General features: G+C 39.2%; 2 protein-coding genes across 3 annotated transcripts in view; both read right to left on the bottom strand.

Moving 5' to 3' along the window:
- The window catches only part of LOC132103961 (keratin, type I cytoskeletal 13-like), a 34,600-nt gene that overhangs the window by 1,075 nt on the left and 10,426 nt on the right, over positions 1-23,099 (bottom strand). The window contains exons 1-3 of one of the 2 annotated variants that reach the window (XM_059509078.1): positions 672-1,135; positions 282-364; positions 49-205 (exon numbers count right to left, since the gene is read on the bottom strand). In XM_059509078.1, coding sequence (XP_059365061.1) covers positions 49-205; positions 282-364; positions 672-1,088 — 657 coding nt within the window. In that variant the 5' untranslated portion in view covers positions 1,089-1,135. Of the gene's footprint in view, positions 1-48; positions 206-281; positions 365-671; positions 1,136-23,099 lie in introns of those variants that run through there. The other variant, XM_059509075.1, reaches the window with a different exon arrangement.
- Positions 4,752-6,835, bottom strand: LOC132103962 (keratin, type I cytoskeletal 13-like). Its single transcript, XM_059509079.1, has 7 exons — positions 6,391-6,835; positions 6,118-6,200; positions 5,823-5,979; positions 5,575-5,736; positions 5,351-5,476; positions 5,044-5,264; positions 4,752-4,932 (listed from the first exon to the last, which is right to left on the bottom strand). The coding sequence occupies exons 1-7, from the start codon at positions 6,760-6,762 to the stop codon at positions 4,806-4,808; spliced, it is 1,248 nt and encodes a 415-aa protein (XP_059365062.1). The 5' UTR covers positions 6,763-6,835; the 3' UTR covers positions 4,752-4,805.

The raw sequence follows: 23,099 nt of genomic DNA, 5'->3' as shown, positions 1-23,099 counted from the left end.
TTTGCCTCACATGCATTTGAACTAAATATGAACTAAGCACCAACTTACCTCCTCGTGATTCTTCTTGAGGAAGATCAGCTCTTCTCTTAGACCCTCAATCTGCATCTCCAGATCAGACCTGGACATTGTCAGCTCATCCAGGACCCTCCTCAGGCCAGCAATGTCTGCCTCTACAGACTGCCTCATGCTCAGCTCATTCTCATATCTGCACAAAAAAGAAACAGATTTTAATGCTTTGGACCTTTTACAAATAGCTTTTGTTTAGATTGCTAGTCACTTACTTGACCCTGAAGTCATCAGTAGCCAGCTTGGCGTTGTCAATGCTCAGGTAGATGCCTCCATTTACACGTGTGGCATCCTGGATCTTCAGTAGCACAAAATGAAAAAATAAGGGTCAAATTGTATTCTTGAGAAATAGAGTATTTTTTTTGCACATGCTTTGCAAATTAGAAACCATGAGATAATGATGGATGTTGGTAAAGAATAAATAAATTATAATCTAGGTAATTAAATTTAGGCAGTTGGGTAATTGAGAGATAAACTTTTCATCACATGCTTTAAACGTATGTTTTGAAATGAGGAACCTTGGGATAATCCAAACTGGTTAATTTCTGTCTAAAGGTAGTTTAATTATTAACTTGACTATCATGTTTTATAGCTAACTCACATACCTTGCCCTGGAGGTCACTGATTGTAGCATAATAGGCACTGTAGTCACGAGCAGAGGGGCCCGTCTTGCTCTCCATGAACTGCCGGATCTTCAGCTCAAGATCAGCATTGGCCTTCTCAAGAGAGTGCACCTTCTCCAGGTAGGAGGCCAAACGGTCATTGAGGTTTTGCATGGTGGCTTTTTCATTTGCAGACACATCAATGGCATCAGCCAAGTTGAAACCACCTCCAAAACCAGCACCGGCACCAGCAGAGAAGGAACGAGGAGCAGAGGCACTAGAGATACGGACCCCAGTTCCTCCTGCTCCTGCATACACACTACCGGCACGCATGGCTGTGACACGACCAGCTCCACCACCAAAGTGAGAAGAACCTCCTGAAGACATGTAGGTGCGGCTGGAAGAAGAAGAAGTCATCATTTTGGAGGAGTCTTGCTGTCGTTCTCAACTGGAGAATGGCTGGAGAATGAGCGAGTGAATGAGTGAGGAAACACGACCCCTGTCTTTTTAATATGGACAAATGGGGGAGGGACTAGATGGAATGCCTAAGGGGGTGGACCAAGAAACTATTACCCCTTTCCCTAATGCAGCGGGTGTGGCTGAAGACAGCACTGCATAGTACGTTAATGTTTTAGAGTTCTACTTAAATTCTTCAGAATTTCCTTAAAGATTGCCAGCAGCATGATATCATGGACTGAATAAATTTACCTAACTGGTTTGTTAAATGAAACCTTTTCTTTCTACTTTAATGAAACTTTTACTGTTTGCTTTAGGAATGCACAGTATATTGGTTGTCACATATTTGAATATATTCAGTAAATTGTAGCAAACAATCATTGGACCTCGCTATATATCTCTTTATTGTTCAACATGAATAAAAAGCTTAATCAAAGCCTATAATATTTTTGTGTGTGTGTCGGACATTTTATTATTCTTTGTTGTATTCTTTGATTTGCATAAGTATCCATCATTTCTTTATTCCAGCTGTTGTTCATAATAGGCCAGTTTTTAAATCATTTGTGGAGTAAACGTTAGACTTATTTAAAAATAAATATCAGTTTTCCATTACACATGGTGGTTGCTATCATTTAAAGCATGTACAAATGTGGACTTCCAAAGTTTTTTTGTATATATTAATAATATAAACATGAGTTCCAGGCATTTATTAAAAATTCATTACCTAGTTTGTGTGTGTTTAATATTCATTTATTATTATTATTATTTTTACAGAAGCTACATTTAAACAGTGCTCTTGTTACCCAATGTGCTATATTAAACACTAAGCGATATAAAGCAGGTTTAGCTTGTCTGGAGTGGGTTTCGGATGACCTGCTAGTGATAATCAGGCTTGTTGTGACAGGTCGGAATGTTCATTTTTCAAAAGGCAAATAGAAAGTTTTCTATTTGAGTGCAACAGTGTTGTGTGGTTCAACTTTTAACTATTTTAAACGTTTGGTTATATTAAGTAAATTCCTAAGATTTTTAGTTAGAACTAATTCTTGAGTGATTTAGATTTGTTTATTCTGACTCATATTTTGTTCAAGGTTCAGAATCAACCCTACTTTACACCTTTTTACCAACAGGAGGCAGTGTCCAGAAACTTTGCAGGGTCCCTCCCAGCATGCAGTGCGATCATGCAACAGGATGGACTTTCTTGTACAACACTTGCTGCAGGGACAGTTAGTGCTTCCGAACCCTGTTTCTGCAGGCTCATTGTTGAATTAGGATTGTTAAACTGAGGAAAAGTTTTCAAATATTTATTGTTGGTGATAGCCTAGAGCTACCTGGGGTTATGTCGTTTGTTGAATGCCACAGAGGTAATGACCCTTTGAGGTTTGACCCTTTAACATTAACTAGTCTATGTCAATTCAGAGGTATGGCTGACATACCTTCAGTGCTTTTATAGACAAACAGTTTTAAATACACTTCATGCGAATGTTAATATTGATTAATTTCTTCCATCCTTGGTCTGTTGATTACCTGATTTAATTTGATGAGGATCAGAGAAACTTAGAACAGTGCTGGATAGTAACTGGTGACATGTTCCGGATAAAATAAAAAATCTGTAACTTGATTATATTATGTTTTATTATGCTTATAATCAGGCTACAATTACTTTTATATGGATTGCATATTCTTAACACTGCAGTAAATGATTAATAATTTATTGATTCTCCTTAATTCTTCTTTTTTTCTCTTATAAAGCTTCCTTTCAAATACCTTACTGTGTGTCATACCATTAAGCTCTGACTATATACAGGTGCATCTCAATAAATTAGAATTTCTTGAAAAGGTTCATTTATTTCAGAAATTCAACTCAAATTGTGAAACTTTTGTATAAAATAAATTCAGTACACACAGACTGAAGTAGTTTAAGTCTTTGGTTCTTTTAATTGTGATGATTTTGGCTCACATTTAACAAAAACCCTCCAATTCACTATCTCAACAAATTAGAATATGGTGAAATGCCAATCAGCTAATAAACTCAAAACACCTGCAAAAATTTCCTGAGCCTTCAAAATGGTATTTCAGTTTGGTTCACTAGGCTACACAATCATGGGGAAGACTCTGTCTCTGCGTCTGGCAGACTCTTTTGTCTCTTTTAAAAAAGATTTGAAGACTTGTTTATTTAAGAAAGCTTTTGGTTGATGGGTTTTTTCAGTAGTGTTACTTTGATTTGACTTATGTATATACATTTTTATTGTTTTGTTCTACTTTTCTTGTGTACAGCACTTTGTGATTTTATCTGTGAAAAGCGCTTTAGAAATAAACTTTACTTACTTACTTACTTACTGCTGATCTGACAGTTGTCCAGAAGACAATCATTGACACCCTTCACAAGGAGTGTAAGCCACAAACATTCATTGCCAAAGAAGCTGGCTGTTCACAGAGTGCTGTATCCAAGCATGTTAACAAAAAGTTGAGTGGAAAAAAAAAGATACACAACCAACCTAGAGAACAGCAGCCTTATGAGGATATAAGCAAAAACTATTCAAGAATTTGAGTGAACTTCAAAAGGAATGGACTGAGGCTGGGGTCAAGGCATCAAGAGCAACCACACACAGACATGTCAAGGAATTTGCTGAACCACAATCACACCACAAGCGATCCATGTTTCTGAATTTGGGGGGCAAAAAAATCCCTCAAGCAATTAGACCATGTAAAAAACATCATCTTCATCATATCCAGTGATCAAATAAGTTTTTATTTAATTATTTAGCTGATGTTTATGTACTTTTTTATTTAATTTTTTTATTTATAAATTAAGAACAGAACAAACCATCACACTGAAATGATGACTCCCATACATTATTTATGGGACTGAGACATCATACAAGAGTATTGATATTTGCTGTAGCGCAATACTATGTGTCAAGAGTAAGCTAGACTGATGATAATAGAGAGATGACTTCTAATGAGGATCATGTGCAACAATTTATGTATTCTATAAAATGCTGCATTGCTTCTGATTCTGGCTAAATAGAGCTGTTTTACTGATAAGCGTTTTCCGGTTTGGTCAGATGTCTCATTATTTATGAGATTTAGCTTAATAGACAAAAATTGTAGAAAGAATTCAGTTTTGCATATTATGATTTGGTTTATACCCTGATAGCCCACGTACATCATGGAGATGTCTATTTGACGTCTGCATTTACATCCGCAAAACTTGTTTTTTAAAGTGTTTGCTCATATGTCTATAGGACGTTTCCTATCAGATGTCAAACAGACATTTAGAAGATGTCTTTAAGATGTTTATGATTTAGAATGTATGTAAAACGGACATCTTAAAGACATCTATCAGATGTTTGTACACAGCAGATGCTTTCCAGATGAAGCAATCTTTGACAGACATCTTGCAGATGTGTGTGTGTGCTATCTCTGGGAAGAGTACATATGAAGTAGACTCACTCCATCGGTCAAAACAGAAAATTCTTACAGTATGCTGCAGTTGGGTCTTTGAGTTAGTTGTGACAACTTATTTATATGAGTTATTGATTTTTATATTTGGTTTTCAAATAATTTTTCATATTTGCCAAAATATGAGTATATATAAATGACCAAAACAAGACAAACACAAAAATGCACAGTTAGACCAGTTTATTGGCTTTTCATCCCTCTTATGTGGATAGCTTTTGCTCAAGAGGGCTTCTGAGACACAACCTCGCTTGACTGTGAGGATGTGCTGACCACTTTGCCATCCACCACCTCTTCCACAATGGTTACCACTTTGCGTGTAGTTGAGGTTTTGCTTGTGCTTGGGACGCTGCAGAGGGAGAAAATAAAGAAGATTAAATAAAGCTCACTTAAAAATTAGAAATTTAAAGTTTAATCTACATGCCATTTTAATAGATTTCGTATTGTAGTTGTGTCTCACCTTGTAACCTCTCCATCCAGCAGTCTTCTGTACTCTGCAATCTCCATCTCCAGTCTGGTCTTGATGTCCAGAAGAATCTGGTACTCTTGCCGTTGACGCTCCAGATCACCACGAAGCTGTCCCAGCTGCTGCTCCATGCTGGTCACTTGCATTTGGTAACCGTTTAACATGGAGGAGTAGCGGTTCTCTGTGTCTGCCAAAGTACCTTCCAGTGACGCTTTCTGTTAGGGAAATGTCATTATTGTTCACATTGTGATCACAACAAAACCCATTAGAAAGCTTATTCTGTTTATCTCAGCTTGCTTACCAAACTGAGTTGTGATTGTAGCTCGATTTCAAGACTTTGGAGCATGCGTTTAAGCTCTGCGATTTCAGTTCGGGACGTCTGTAGAGTTTCTGTGCTCAAAACAACTTCTTTGCTGAGGGCTTCACTCTATGAGATGAAATCCATTGGAAAGCAGTCAGATAAGTCTTTTGTTGGATTTGCTTACAATATAACTTTGCAAATTTACAGACTAATTCTCATTTTACCTTACTCTGGAACCAAGCTTCAAGTTCTTGGCGGTTCTTGGTAGCAACGGCCTCGTAGTGCTCACGGATTTCAGACATGACCTTTGTCAGGTCTTCCTGTGGTGCTGCATCTACCTCTACATTGACTTGTCCGCTCATCTGGGAGCGCACTGCCAAGAGATCCTAAAGACGCAATTACAAACCACAGAGTATTTGCCTCTCATGCAATTTAAGATGAGCTATCAAATGTGAACTAAGCACCAACTTACCTCATCGTGGTTCTTCTTGAGGTAGATCAGCTCTTCTTTCAGACCCTCAATCTGCATCTCCAGATCAGATCTGGACATTGTCAGCTCATCCAGCACCCTCCTCAGGCCAGCAATATCTGCCTCTACAGACTGCCTCATGCTCAGCTCATTCTCATATCTGCACAAAAATGATTCATTATACATATTGTGGATCTTTAATTAAAAAAAAAAAAAAAAAAAAAAAAAAAAAAAATATATATATATATATATATATATATATATATATATAGTGCAAGCCTTTAAGTAGCAGACTTACTTGACCCTGAAGTCTTCTGCAGCCAGCTTGGCGTTGTCAATGCTCAGGTAGATGCTTCCATTTACACGTGTGGCATCGTGGATCTTCAGGGGAACAGAATGAAAATACAGTTTTAGATCACTCTTTCATGAGTACTTAAGAAATGTATTTTATACTATATGAATACATGTATTACATAGGAAGAATGATGCGATATTTGCAATTGGTTAACTTTTGTCTAAAGCTAGTTTAATGATTGACTTGACTAATATGTTCAATAATTAAGTTACATACCTTGCCCTGGAGGTCGTTGATTGTAGCATAATAGGCGCTGTAGTCACGAGCATCAGGAGAGGCCTTGCTTTCCATGAACTGCCGGATCTTCAGCTCAAGATCAGCATTAGCCTTCTCGAGGGAGCGCACCTTCTCCAGGTAGGAGGCCAGACGGTCATTGAGGTTTTGCATGGTGGCTTTCTCATTTGCGGACACATCAATGGCATCAGACAGGTTGAAGCCAGCATCGCCACCAGCAGAGAAGGAACGAGGAGCAGAGGCGCTAGAGATACGGACCCCAGTTCCTCCTGCTCCCGCGTACACACTGCCAGCACGAAGTGAGCGAGGAAATGCTCCTGAGGACAGGAAGCTGCGTGTGGAGAAAGAAGACATCGTTTTGAAGGTGGCTTGCTGTGGTTGTCTGCTCTGGCTGGAGTATCAGAGAGCGGATGAGTGAGGAGAAGACGACCTCTCTTCCTTTTATCTGGACAAATGGAGGAGGAACTGTAAATATTGCCTTAGGTGATGGAGAGTGAAACTATTTCTTCGTTCCCTAAGGCAGCAGGTGTGGCAGAAGAAAGATTTGAATGGTATGTTATCATTTACAGTTTCACAAGAAAAAATACTTTGGGGGGTAATGTGAGTTTCATATGTTGATGTTTTTCAGTTTAAATAATTCTTTGACCTTTTCTTCTTTGCAAAATCTATTATAAAAATGTAGCTTCATGCGTAATAGTGTAGTAATTATATATATATATATATATATAAATATATATATATATATATATATATATATATATATATATATATAATAGCTCTGGTGAATAATAGGTAGGATATTCATTTCTTACAGTTCTGACAAATATGCAAAATTCTGAGATAGTAAAAATTAATGGATTGTTAGAACTTTTTAGATGCGCTTTAATTAAAAAAAAATTACATTCAGATTAGAACTTTAGAAAATGAACAACTGCACATCAAAATGTCTAGCATTTGGCACATAAAACTAAAATTTCCTGTGAAATGAAACCATTTCCATCCTTTGTAGAAAACATATCAGATCAAACTGAACCCGCCTCAGGCATGATAAACCTGTTTTATCTTCTGATCATACCAGGTTTTACCGTCAAACTAATTTTTTGACGTTTAATTATGTTTGAGTGTACATCGTGAAGGTTTGACTCCAGAGCAGATCAATTATATGGTAGTATCTGCAGAGAATGTGGTAGGATGACAGTACAACAAACACTTTTCTTTTCGATAGATTCATTACAGTGTGGGCTTCTATATTTAATTGGTGTTCTTTCAGTTACATAATGCATAAAATAACTTAGATTTAATCTCTTTTCATTAAATGAAAAGAGTGATGTATCAAAGGGGTCATATGATGCTTTTTTAAAGATAATTATTTTGTTTATTTGGAGTAACAGAATATGTTGACATGATTTAATGTTCAAAAAACACATTCCTTTTCAAATACTGTACATGTAGGTCCTCTATGCCCTGCCTCTCTCAAAACAAGTGTTTTCTACAAAGTCCTTCCGACAAGCGGGCACCCCGACTCCCTCCTGTGCACGTCTGACGAGCTTCTCGATAATCTGGGGGGGACAGATTATACCCGAGTAATTGGCACATAGAGGTAAAATAGTTGTGTACTCAAAGTTTGCTATCATTATACTTAAAATATACTTTTATAGGGGTGGTGTTGGCGCAGTGGATAAGACACATGCCTTTGGTGTGAGAGACCCGGGTTCAAATCCACTGTGTGACACCAATGTGTCCCTGAGCAAGACACTTAACCTCTAGTTGCTCCAGAGGTGTGCGACCTCTGACATATATAGCAATTGTAAGTCGCTTTGGATAAAAGCGTCAGCTAAATAATGAAATGAATGAATATATACTAGAAAGTGGGCCAATTTAGTCCCAAGAAGTATTGAAACAGTACACTTAAAAGTATACTACTAGAACACTGATATTTGTATATTTGCTAAATAAAGTATACTTAAAATATAATTGAACTTTACTTGAGTATACTTAATAAAATGAACTTGAAGTATAGTACTTCTTGGTAAGGGAGCTGACTCAACTGTGTGACACTGTCTATCTCTTGCGCTCACACACACACACACACAAAATGGGCAATGACGCGTTTCTTCTTATTTTGTATTCATCACTCGAAGTCTCGAAGTTTCCTTCATCGTGGTTTATTCTTCCAAGTCAATAAAGAATCACATTTCTCAAATACAGCATAATCTTCTTGTTCAGCGATATCTTCTCAACAACTTATTTGAAGAGATACTTGTTAGCCAATTTGTGCTATATGAAAAACAATTATGAAACGGTCAAAAGCTTTGTGTTCTTCCGTTCGTTTAAACTTACTGCATATGCGTCAATATCTTTAAAAAAAAAAACTACAAAAATGACGTCACTGAACATGTGCAGTTAGAGCAAATACAAACCAAGTAAATATATTCAACAGTAAATAACTTATTAACAAAAAACAATTATTGTACCAAATTTACATAATAAAAATGTGAAAATATAAATTCTGAGATATGAAATATGGCTCTTACATACCGGGCCCTAATTAACAGGCAAGCAGACTGACAATTACCTTTTTAACAAAAACAAAAGAGCCAAAAAATACTTATATCATGCATTACCTTAAAGACAATAAGTGTCTATTATCTATTTCCTGGAATATCCATAGTCTTTATAAGGTATAGAAACACTCATTAATGTTTGAGGAGTAGTTAACAGTCCATTTCACAGATAAGGCACAACTTGTCAACAGGCCTTTCCAAGGTATTGGTTTTAGTTTTAACCAACACCCGTCTTACAAGTCCTTTTTTATCTGGAAACGTTTTCATGATTCTTCCAAAGATCCACGAATTTCTTGGAGACGAGTTGTCTATTATCAGGACAACATCTCCAACTGAAAGGTTTTTCTTTACTTGAGTCCATTTTTGACGCTCCTGGAGCAAAGGTAAATATTCACGCACCCACCTCTTCCAGAATAGGTCAGCAAGATACTGAATTTGTTTCCACTTGCGACGTGCATACATGTCTTCCTTTCTGAATTAGTCTGCCTTTTCATTAATAAAAGGTGATTAGGTCTCAAGGGTTCCAGATCTGTGGGATCATCTGTTGTAATGGTAAGTGGTCTGTCGTTTATTATTGCTTCCACTTCACACAGGAATGTATGCAAGCTCTCATCTGTAAGTGTTTGTTCTTTCAGCACAGATCTCAGGATTTTTCTAACAGACTTTATCTGTCTTTCCCACACTCCACCGAAAAATGGGATCCAGAAGGTGGGTTGAAAATCCACTGAATTCCTTTTTACAAGAGAGTACTTTCAATTTTTGGTTGGTTCCACTGTTGAATGGCTTTGCAAAGTTCAACCTCAGAACCTATGAAATTAGTACCGTTGTCACTTCTCATAATTGACAATTGTCCCCTCCTGCACACAAAGCGACGGATGGCATTTAAACACGAATCGGTGTCCAGTGTATGTGCAACTTCAATATGCACAGCTCTTGTTGTAAGGCAAGTACAAGGACAATACCCCATAGCGCACTCAGGGAGAGATCGTTTGCGGTCGTTTGGACGATCGGTTTCTCCCTGAACATAGACCACCAGCTCAGCAGAGCCTTCCATTCCTTCCTGATCTCATTTACATTTACATTTATTCATTTAGCAGACGCTTTTATCCAAAGCGACTTACAGATGAAGACAGTGGAAGGAATCAAAAACAACAAAAAGAGCAATGAGTGCTATAACAAGTCTCAGTTAGGTTAACACAGTACACGTAGCATGGGATTTTAAATAATATAGTTAAATTATAAATTTAAATTTTAATAAATTATAAATTATAATAATTTAAATAATATAATAAATAAAAAGAAAGAAAACAAATAGAATAAAAAACTTTATCATTTTATTTTAAATCCATTCAGAGATCGAGAGGGCATGGAAGAAACCTTACTCTGCCCGTATTCATCGACATCAGCGGGGTAATTTCGCTGATGTTGAGGGGATCGGGGCGTATGGTTATGTGTCGATGCCGCCCATTGACGAGACGTTTGCGAACTATCTCGTATCTGGGCGGGTGTCGACACTAAAAGCTCCGACTCTGCCATCCAAGCCCCTTAAAGCCACGGCTCGCTTGAATGGCAGAGCGTACACGGCAGCAGGTCAGGCTGGTGCTGCTCTTCATACCATGCCAGTGCTCCAAGCCTACCAAGCTGACCTGCTGCAGGATCTCGACCAGGGGCGGGGCTGTCACCTGAGGCGGTCGCTGAGTTGCGCCGGACCACAGATTTGTCTCTCCGGGCCACTAAACAGACTGCTGCCGCGATCGGCCGATCGATGGCGGCGATGGTGGCCACGGAGGGGCATCTGTGGCTTAACTTGGCTGATATCGGGGAGAAAGAAAAATCCCTTCTCCTTGATTCACCAGTTTTGCCTGCTAAACTTTTTGGCACCTCCGTTGAGGCGGTGGTTGGAAAGTTTAGGGAGGCAAATGCGCTCTCAGCTGCATTTAAGACCTGTATACCGCTGAGATCCGGGCCCCAGCCCAGGCAGGCAGGATGACCTGGTCCGTCTTGGTCTGAGGACCGTAGACAGGACCAGAGGTCTAGTGTCGCCTCTCGTGCGCCCCCTCCATGGAGGAGTAGGACGCAGAGGAGGCGAGCCTCCTGCAAGAAGAGGGACTCAAGGGAGGTCATTCAGTACAAGCGCAGCAACGCTCAGAAGAAGTAGGGTTTGATCTCCCTGGAGGGCCTTTCTACCAGCCCTCTCCCTCTTCTTGACTCCCCAGGCGTTTACGTTACACCAGCCCTGGGGATTGGCCTTATGATAAGAACTATGTTCTGATGGCCCGCCGTAGCAACTGGTTGATGTGAGCGCCTCTTTTAGGCATGTAAAAGTGGTGGACCCCAGGTTCATTGAGAACTCTCTGGCGAGTCTTCACTCCGCACGCCGCAGGTGAACTTATTGGTTTTTAAAAAATTCTGTGTGTATAACTAACACTGACTTTTATTTCTCTACAGACCTTGTTCCCTGTATAGACCTAGGGGGTAATTCTTAGAGGAGCAATTAAAGTATTGGACTTTAGGGCCCTGAAGCCTCCCCCAGTTATTGGCTAGAATGAATTAGGGAGAAGCTCAAAGAAGATTTGGCTTCCGTGCTGAGTATGTGATGGCCTTCCTGTCATAACATTTTATATGCGTGGTGGGCCACCGATCATTTCTGTTTAGCCTCAGGGCTATTAGCCACCCATTGGTAGAGTAGTTGGTTTTCCTAAAAAAAAAAAAAAAAAAAAAATAAGTAGAGCTTTTTTGCTTTATGTTTAGACTGACGCTAGCGCTTCAGATAGATCTTCAGATAGATGTCCTGCCTATGGGTTTGTGACATTGGTATCCTGAGTACTCGCTCCTCTGAGCTCTGTAAGGTTTCAGTAGGTTGAGTGTTTCACAGCCTCTTAATCAAATAGGCTGTGGCTCCTCCGAGCCCTCAGGTAGACCTATGCTTGTAGGTCGGCCCTCACCCAGGCTGCCTCTGTAGCTGGCCTATGCTATGCTAGTGATATTGGAGGCATTTTGCTAAGTATAGCTGCCGCATTCATTATGTGTTAGGCTTCCTCCCCTAGATTTCAGCCTTCTCCCTTAAATGGGAGTTGTTGGCCAAGGCCCGCCCCTTTCTCTGCATTCAGGGGTGATAGAGTAATGCAGGGTGGTAGCTGAGGTAGGATCAGTCTGGCAGGGTTAGACCATCTTTCTCTCTGCGAAGCGACAGTTCGTTAGACCCTGCCGAACAGAGATGTTTGGGCCTCTAGAGCTGGCTTCACTCAGCCCGTTGAGCTAATCGCTCGACCGATGGGTTGAAGTGGGTTGGCTTGCAATTTAGCCCCTCGCTCCCCTAGGCTGGGCGCAGGACAAATCCCTGTCACCCTTTGGAGCCACTTGCAGGTCCGCTCCCTGTCTAACATTGCAGGGGCATATGGTTGTTACTCCCCCGCTAACTCAGGGTAGTTTTGAGTAGTCCATTCTCAGCTCTGTATTTATCTACCTCACACCACGGTGGCTCCGGTTGAGTAGGGAGTTCTAAACTACTGAGTTTTTGAACTCCGTTCCCTTGAAGCCAGAGCATTGCCATGGGCTGACGCCTATGCATTTAGTAGGTAGGCCCCTAATGGGGCCTCCACTAGGAAGAATGGTGTATGTTGTACTCCCCTGCTATAAGGGTATTGCTTTTTGCTGAGTACACTGCCTTCGACAATGTGATTAGGTACCAGGATGCTGTAATAACAATTTTTGCCGCGAGGGCTGCACGGTTAGGTAGTAGGCCCCAGCAGGCCTCCTTGACCATATAGCCCCCAAATATGGCTCCTAAGCCAGCTCACCTTCGGTGGTTGGCCCTGGTAGTTCGGGCAGAAGGCTCACTGCCGAATAGTAGGCCTTAACAGGCCTCCTCGGAGGTGGGTCACAACATTGTGGAACATACACTAGGACAAAACTATAGGAAAATGTTTTAATAGTATGGTTCCAGCAGTGTTCGTTAAAGTAGCAGAATAGACTCGCTATCAGCTAGTAGGCTCAACCAGGCAGCAGTCCCCAGCAGCAGTCACATCCAGCTGATTAGACTGTTTAAGGTAGTAGGCCTCTCTAGGCCTCTCTGTAAGTGAACTCCCATGCACTGTGTTTATCAGGTAGTAGGCCTCACTAGGCCTCCCTGAAGTTGAGCTCCCACATACTGTGGTTATCAGCTAGTAGGCCTCACCAGGCCTCCCTGGAGGTTTAGCTCCCACATACTGTGCATTTCTACTAAATAGCTTGGTTTTTCAGGTAGTAGGCCCATCCAGGCCTCTCTGTAAGCAAGCTCCCATGTTTTGTGGTTGTCAGGTAGTAGGCCTCACCAGGCCTCCCTGGAGTTGAGTTCCAAATTACTTTGAGTTTCCACTTGGTTATTTGGTAACAGGTAGTAGGCCTCTCTTGGCCGCTCTGTAGGTGAACTCCCACATATTGTGGTTATCAGGTAGTAGGCTTCACCAGGCCTCTCTGAAGGTGAGCTCCCACATACTGTGGTTGTCAGGTAGTAGGCCTCTCCAGGTCTCCCTGAGAGTAGTTTCACAGTGGTGCTGTGGTTCATTGACAATATATCTCAAAACAGTGGTGCTGTCAGTCCAGAATACATATTAATGCAATTCTAGTTCCAGTTCATCTTTCAGCATCATGTCTGTTTTAACAGCAACAACTGCAGCAGCCAACTCCATACGTGGAATGGTGGTCTGCTTCAGTGGCGCCACATGAGACTTCCCCATCATGAAGGCGCAATGTGCAAGTCCATCAGCGTTTAACAATTTGAGGTATGAAACAACTCCATATCCCACCTCACTAGTGTCTGAGAAGTGGTGTAGCTGCGCTGAAGTGGACATTCCAAAGTCAACTGATTTTATACACCTTGGTACACTGAAGTCAGTCAACTGATTTAGACCACTTAACCAGGAAATCCACTTTTCTGCACTCTGTTCTCGAATTTCAACATCCCAGGCAAGTTTTTCTCTGCATAACTGTTGCAGAGCTTGAAACAGACTTTAAAAAGTCGTCTACATAAAAGTTATTGAGAACTGTATTGACTACTTCAACTGATGACTTGCTACGATTGTCTTCTGCTGTTTTCCTAAGGGCAAAATTAGCTACACTTGGAGATGACTTAGCCCCAAAGAGATGGACAACCATCTTGAAGCATGTCACTGTCTTTTTCAGGAACTCTCACCTGGTAGTACATAGCTTCAAAATCTGCAATCATGGCAACTGACTCTTGTCTGAATCGAGTGAGCACTCCAATGAGTGTATTTGTCATGTCTGGACCCTGTAGGAGTTCACTATTTAAAGACATTCCTTGGAAACTGGCAGCACAGTCAAACACCACTCTCAGTTTCTTCTTCTGAGGATGGTATACACCGTGATGAGGTATATACCAAACTTGACCATCTTGAAGTGTGATGTATTCACCTTGACTGCATAACCTTTGTTTAGCATGTCAGTCATGAAGCTTGTGTAATCTGCATGAAAGGAGTGATTTTTCTGAAGTTTTTTCTTGATATTTAGTGCTCGCTGGACAGCAGCAGTACGATTGTTAGGCATTTGGATCACTGTTTTCTTGATAGGAAGGTCAATGTAATAGTGACCATCAGAAAAGTGCACTGAATTAGACACAGATTCCAAAAACTGGTGATCCATCTGCGACAATTCAGCTTTGTCATCACAATTTCTTTCAGGAAAATCGTGGTTGTACTGTTGTATCAGCATCTGTTCCACTCTCAATGGAGATTCTGTTGACTGTAAGGTTTGTTTGTGCATCTCCATGAATGCTTTCTTCAACAGGTTCCCTAAGAGGTCCATTTAAAACCCATCCAAGGGCAGTTTTCATTGCATATGGCCCATTGTGCTTACTATTAATTACTTTCCAAGGTTCCAGAAGCTTGAATTCTTATGAGGATTTCCACTCCAGCATCAATGTGAGGCAACTTCACTTCACTGAGGTACGGCAATTTGTCAACATCATGTTGTTGGGGAATGTTTTCCATTGACACTGCAATGCTCATTTGTGTGAACACTTTGGGAAGTTCAATGAAGTAGTTTTCCTCCAATCCACTCACTTCCAATCTGTGAGCACATAACTTTCCACTCGTTTCTTTGAGTTCATGGTGCTTAGCATCATATCAATCTTTCTACCCTGGACATTCAACCGTCTTGCTAGTGCATCAGTACAGAAGGTGGCAGAGCTGCCTGGGTCCATAAAAGCAAACACTTCCAAACACTTATCACTTTTTTGGACTTTATCTTGACAGGAACTATGGCAAGAACACAGTTGTCTCCGGACCCAGTGCACGCACTTGTTTCATGACTCACTGTGGCAGGTAAAGTGGTAACTTCAGTCTTTTCAACTTTTACCATTTCCTTCTCAGGAATCTTGTCTTGTGTGGTTAAGTGTAACATGCTAGGATTTTCTTTGAGCACAGCTGACATGTGCTTCTTCTGTTACAGTCTTTGCTTAAATGTCCTTTCACTAAGCATCCAAAGCAAAATCCACTTTTTCTTAAAAAGTCCAATTTGTCTTTATATGGCTTAGCCCCGAATTGGTAACATTGCTCCAAGGTATGGCCTTTCTCACAGAATGCACAAGGTTTTGTGTAGGCACTGATGACTGATGTACTGTTGGTTTTTAACATAGTCAAGTCTTTTTGAGTTTCATCAACCTGTTTGACGTCAGTTACAAAACTGCTGCTTCTTTTTGCTTCCTTTTTAAACTTAGATCCTTGAAGAGACTTGTTGGTCTGTTTTTTATCACCTGCCAAAGCATCCACATCTCCAAAAAGTGGGTTTGATATTACCTTTGCTTGGCGGTCAACACTCCACCGACTGAATGAACTTGGCTCTTCTTCTGTTGCGCTCCTCATACTCGTAAGCATGTGCTCTTTTTCACGCAACTTGTAGGGCAGCTTTGAGATAATAATCCTCATGTTGGTAGGATTATCTAACTCATCCATATATTCAATATCCTCCATTACATTGCGGCAAGTGACTAGGAATAGTGAAAATGCACCTAAATACCTTCCATCCTATGACTTAATTTCAGGCCATTTGAATGTCTTTTGCATTAAGGCTGTAGCAATTTGCAGTTCATTTCCAAACTTCTCGTGCAAGAGTCTCATTGTTTTTTCATAACAACTTGTCAGCACTACTGTCAGCTCTGGAGTCGACAGCATGTTTGAACGCTTTCATAAAAGACCTGAACTCAAGCGGATCTCCATGAAACAAAGTAACATCACGGTGAGGTAGACAAGACATCTGTTGATTCTTCACTAGCATTGCTGTGATATCTGTCTGACATTTCATCACTTTTTGAAGTTCTGAAGTATCATTATTATGGCCAGCTACTTCATTGACTGGTGCTGACCATTCCCTAGCAGTATTTGTTTTCTTAGGTCTGACACTTACAGGTATACTTGAGTAAATTATTTCAGGATTCGATGACTTTTTGCTGTGATTTGATGTTACACTATATTCATCATATTCATAATGTTCCTGGTTTGGAATGCATACATCAGCTGCTTGGATAGCCCCATTTTGACTTGCACACTGTTGTTTTTCTTCGCAATCTTGATAAACTTTAATTTTGGCATTAGACATAGCAAGAGCCGTTTCTATTTCCAACTTTTCCATTTCAGCCTTTAACTATGCTTCTTTCATTTCCAATTCCTGCCTTTCCTTCAAAGTGGCTGCTTTAGCCAACAAAGCTGCTCTGTTAGCTTCTTCCTTAAGACGAGCTGAGGATGCTGTGGATATTGATTATTTTTTGGAAAGAGACGTTGCTACACTACTATTAGAAGTGATAGTCTTGGACGACACCATTGACACACTGTCCATTGGTGTGACATTATTGTCACAAATTTGAGACATCTTAATGCACTTCTTGGTTTCCTCAATCCACAACTCCACTTTTTCAATTAATTGTTTGCAGCAGATTAATTTAGGCTGAAACCAGAAATCCTGATCGGCATCATGCTCTTCATCTTTTAAATACAGCAACACTGATGCATTACTTTCAACAAATTCTTCAAACAGCCGTTTGTAGACTTTAAATTGGTGGTTTTCAACATCATTCAAGTTGCAAATATTCTCCATAAGCAGTTCAATCTCGTTTGATTTTGCGGTTAATTGCCTCAACTTGCCTCTTCTGGCATTTATCATGCTGTGAAGCTTCTCTTCTAAACCTCAGTTGGTCAGCCCTCTTGCGGTCGAACCACGTAATAGCATCATCGTCGTCGTCTTTGTTGTCTGCCATTTATGAAACTTAATAGCGTGCAAGTTCACTTACGATAGAAGTTGCTCATTAACACTTCTTGCAAAGAAGATGATCGATCTCCCTTCATTCATACCTCCAATGAACACAATACTGCACGATGTTGTTTGTCCACAGCAAACTTCGCATGCACGGTCTTCCTCTAATGTGCTGTAAAGTCCGCACTTGCAATAATTCCTTAAACAACGGAGAAAGCTTTTGACTTACATGTGGGGACATGTGAGTATCTTTGTAATTATTTCACAAGTTTTGACGCGTTTCTTCTTATTTTGTATTCATCACTGGAAGTCTCGAAGTTTCCTTCATCGTGGTTTATTCTTCCAAGTCAATAAAGAATCACATTTCTCAAATACAGCATAATCTTCTTGTTCAGCGATATCTTCTCAACAACTTATTTGAAGAGATACTTGTTAGCCAATTTATGCTATATGAAAAACAATTATGAAATGGTCAAAAGCTTTGTGTTCTTCCGTTCGTCTAAACTTACTGCATATGTGTCAATATCTTTTTTTTTTTAAAAACTACAAAAATTACGTCACTGAACATGCGCAGAGCAAATATAAACCAAGTAAATATATTCAACAGTAAATAACTTACTAACAAAAAACAATTATTGTACCAAATGAACATAATAAAAATGTGAAAATATAAATTCTGAGATATGAAATATGGCTCTTACAAGGCCAAAAAAACCACACAGCTGACACATCTCCCTGACACGGCTGCTTTACACTAACTGCGGTTACTGAAACCACACCTTCTTTCTTTGCGTGAACATTTTGGTGGCATTACGCAAATATTTCCACATAGTGATGTAGACATGTGGGGCATGTTAGAACGAGCCATTTTAGGGGGCGTGGCAGAGTCTTAACTTTGATAAAGAATATCTCTTTGAATTTGAGACTTTAGTCTTTGCAAATCTTCTTTATGCACCAAGACTTTCTAACACTCCAAAGAGAAAGGAAAAATATAAATCATATCATCATATGACCTCTTTAAACTGCTTAACCCTCAGCCAATAAACCCATTGTGCAAATAACTCTGACCAACTTAATGACAGAAACAGACAAGGAAGTGTTAGAGTTAGTCTTCAGGTTAAAAGTGAACAGGCAGGTTTAAAGTAACTCCCAAAGCATTTAAATTACGCAGAAATTTCACTTGTGATTGTGCAAGAAACATCAAAGTCACTAAATCATAAATCATCATAAACCGAATTTAGTTATAGTTGCATATATGCAACCCATATATTGCATGGATAAAAACAGTTGTTTCTTAAGTTCTTTTGTAGAATCAATAGACAAAAGACAAAAAAATAAAATTAAATAATTCAACAAATGTCAGTGTAGAGTAACAGGAACTTTAAGAACAGTTGTCGTTAAAGGAAAAATGCTTGAGGCATTAGATTACAGCTGGCAAACCAGAAGAATACCACACAGCCCCACAGATACTCTAAAGCACACCAGGAGTGATGTTCACAAATGGAATGAAAGACTATACAATTCACTACAGTGTAACACACTCTCATGGGATTGTACAAGTATTCAGCACTGACCTGTTGTATTTCTGCCATATTCTGTTGTTTTACAGGCAGAATCAACAGGGGTGCTGGAAAAAACGATGTGCAGTCATTAATTTATTTGGTATTCTCTTCCAAAAACTATTTGCCATTGTTTCTTAGTACACTAAGACAGTAAGTTAGCAATATCGCCAGGAGTCACCTATTACTGAACTTGTTAATGCAAATGAAACACATTTTCATGCCATTATTTCCACTGAGTACTAAGGAAGTCTTAAATACCTGAAGAAAGCTATCTGTTTAGCAGGTCGCTGTGATTTTGCCAAGACAGACATGTTCCTGGATCATCATCTTTACTGTCCAAAAATATAGACTTAACCCAATCCCTACCCCTAAACCTAAACCTAACCCTACACATAATTTATCCCTGAAATCAGTGGGAAATGATAGCTGATTAACAAGGGTGTAGAAGCACCCAACACTGATTGCAAGCCTAAAACAGATATTTCCAGAAAAATTAATCTCAATTCAATTTATTTCACCCAAATACAGTAAATGTCCTTCCATGAAGAAACATATTTTTTGCCTATATGGTGGTAATCACGTGGGAAACAAGAAATGCAGGAAAAAATGAGGATCTATAAGTACAAAGGGGTTCATTAATCGCCAAATTAAACAACAACAAGGTATTCAGAGAGAACAGGCACAAGAAACGAACCCCAAACTTGCTGACTTGTTGCCTTGCTGCTTTATCAGGCAACAACTTTATAGGCAGTGTTTATGCACAAAGGCACTTTACGAAACTGATTTCGGACAGGCTTCTCAGGCAGCATAATGGTTTAATGATCGACAACAGTGGTTTTCAATACCAAGTCCACATGTACTGTATATAATTGCATGTCTCTTTTACTTAACACACCTGATTCAGATCATCAGCTCATTAAGAGAGCGCTCCATGCATGAGCATGTGTCCCGATTGACAGGGTCCCACACAGTGTCCAGTGCTCCCTATGATATAATGAAAAAGTCATGACAACATATGTTTTTAAAGGCAGGGTAGGTAAAAAATGTATAAACAACTTTCTTCTAAATTTGTTTAAACTTTCTATATATATCAATGCATAATTAAAATGTAAGTACTCTGATAAAAAGAGTATAAAAATCGAGTGACTCTAGACCGTTTAATCTGTATTAAACACAGCTCATTATTTCCATTCGGGACGAAACATAGGATTGGCTTAGGCGACTGTCACTCTCTCGCAACCATGGCAACCACCCTTTTGCCACACATGACCTGCCCACTTGCGCGCGCACGTTTGATTTGAGGAATTCAACAGGCACGGATCCTAGGAATACCAAAACAATGGCAGAGAAACAGCAAGCAAAATTCACAGTACCGGCCTATGCAGTTAGTGAAGGCAAACCAGGCAAAAAAAGGAAGACAGTAACAGTACAAGAAAAGGCAATGAACAAAAAGTCTTTGGATAAACAAAGAAATAAAATGCGAGTTAATATCGGCGTGGCTTTCCAGCGATGGCGAGAACTGAGGGAACTCAAGGGGCTGAAAAGTGACTCCTTGATGGCTTTATTTCTGCTGGACAGGTAAATCTTTCTTTTTGTATTTTGATCATATATATTTTTTTGTTTATTTTTTCATGAAGCATGTGTCATTAGCACACGTAGCTGCGTAATATAGCTAACATAACATTACTTAGCGAGCCGTAGTAGAGACGATAAATAATCTATAGGCCTAGCTCAAGATAATAGCTATAGTGTTGAATTGTGCTTCCTTTGGAAGGAGCCCAGAAGGGAAGGGGTGGAGTGAATGGAAATAATGAGCTGTCTTTAAAACAGTCGTGAGAGGTCTACAGACACTCGATTTTTATACTCTCTTTTTCAGAGTACTTACATTTTAATTATGTATTGATATATAAATAAAGTTTAAACAAATTTGGAAAAAAAAGTTTTTTATACATTTTTTACCTACCCTGCCTTTAAGTTACTTTAAAGGAACACTCCACTATTTTTGTAAATAGGCTCATTTTCCAACTCCCCTAGAGTTAAACAGCACTTTTAGCTTAGCTTAGCTTAGTGTAGATCATTGAATCTGATTAGACCGTTAGCATCTTGCTCAAAAATGACCAAAGAGTTTCAATATTTTTCCTATTTAAAACTTGACTCTTCTATAGTTACATCGTGTACTAAGACAGACTCACAACTTTTCATTTTTAATCTTAGTATAAAAAAAAAGTTTCAGTATGTTCTTTCATTGTTTTTCCAAGTGTGTTTACCTTTCAAGTTTTGCATTTGATACTGCAGATTGTAATGTACAAGTCCCATTTGACAAGACTTGTTTCTCCGCCTGTTAAAAATCGTTAATATAGGCTATTTGAGTGATTATATAGGTGTATTTTCCCTGTTAAAGTGCGTAACCAGTTGGCTTTGCCATTTTCGTGCCCACTGGCAGTTTAGTAAGTCAGGATTCGTGTATATGAGTTGGTATTCATAACTGGGTAAAGTAAGTGAGTTATCTAGATTAAGATGACACCAGAGCTGTTTTCAATGGCTGTTGACAAAGCATGATCTAAACATCGCCAGTTTTGTCAGTAAAGTTGGTTCTACTGAAACTAGATGAACGTATGAGAATTCATAATATAATTTAAGAGACCACGATTCAAACGGTTAAGATTTTTCATTTTTGACTGTTTACAAAGATGTTTTTGTCAGATGAACAACTACATTGTTAAACAAGTGTTAAAAGTGTTAAAAAAGTGTTACTCCTCCTCACAGCCTCATTTTCAGTGCCCATCCTATATTTCATATACAAGTTTATGTTTTTGCGATTGCAAATTTCTTACAAGTAACAGATTACAAGATTACAGATTAAAGTAAAAAGATTATGTTGAATGAATCGGTCATATTTTAATCATGAAAAGTCTATAAAAGGGTTGTGTAAATGTTTGGGCATAACTGTAATTAGTAACCAACAATTTTATGTTTACCTTCTTTTGTAGGCCATGGCCGAGCACATCGCAGTGAGGATAACCAGCCATTTTAATATTTTTTTGGCAGCTCAGATTATTAATGGGTTAGGAGACTGTTATGTAGGAAACATCGTTGCTTGTGTGTTGTTTACAAGTAAATTCAGTTAGTTTACATAGAGTAAATGTTTATCTTTTTTATAGGCACATGTTGTTTGACTGTGAGTCTGAGCCTGGATTAAGGGTAAATTTAGCATTTCTGTTCTAAATAAACTGTCTTATTAACATACTTCTGTATTGTGTTAACTTGGTCTCGCCGCTTCCATTTCAAGTGTTTTTCATATGCTTCGGTAAATATGAAGCAGCATTACACAAGATACCTTGAAAGTCAATACCAAAGATTATCATAACCAGGGCCGTCCTTAGGCTTGAGGGGGCCCTGCGGCAAAAGGACCGAGAGGGGCCCCAAAACCTATCACAACAAACCCACCTTTGTATCACTATTAATGTTTCGGCTGTGAGCAGGTACTCCGACAAGTAGAAGCAATGAGTCCTGTTTTCCAGGTTTGGTCAGACGACGTTCGACATATACCCAGTTACTTACTATTTGAGAAAGTGTAACATCAACTTGGATCATGTGTGGCTTAATAACCAATCACATTACAGCCTTGACGTCACTGAACATCAGTCAGAGTTGTGCAACACTCAATCGCCATCATACCTTTTCTTTCTTTATTTCTTTTCTTTTTTTATTCCGTTTACCGTAAAATATGAGTGGCATGGTTAACACATGTGCAGCGTGCGTGAGACTGAGATGCGGCCATTTGTTTAAGACCCACATGGAAGGAACCTATATGTGGATATATGCGCATATATGAAACCTATATGCAGTGTATATGCACATATATGCTGCATATATGCACATATATGATAATATATATGCTGTATATATGCGCATATGCTGCAAATATGCCATATATATACTGCATATATGCTGCATATATGCGTATATATGCCACATATAGACAAAATTGAGGTGCATATATGTGCATATACAGGAAATATAGGTCTCCTGTATTGCTTCTTCATATCCACATATAAGCCCTATACATACAAGATGTCTTCTATATAGTTAATGGCAGAATCTGGTCATTTTGTAGCTCATATCCCATTTTTGACTGTCATACATGATGCCTAGCTCATATTTTCGATTATCAAGGCAAAAACTAAGAATTAACGAAAAAAATTATGCAAGAACTTATGTATGTGCGAACATGTGAAATTGGTATCACATGTAATTGGCATGTTATGGAATTAAACTATGGCAATATATTAACATGATATACAGAGCCGGACAGTAACGG

Source organism: Carassius carassius, chromosome 25 (genome assembly GCF_963082965.1).
Source record: "Carassius carassius chromosome 25, fCarCar2.1, whole genome shotgun sequence".
In the NCBI taxonomy this organism is placed as follows: Eukaryota; Metazoa; Chordata; class Actinopteri; order Cypriniformes; family Cyprinidae; genus Carassius; species Carassius carassius.
Note: the sequence above shows the minus strand (reverse complement) of the source record. Positions and strands in the feature narration are given on the sequence as shown.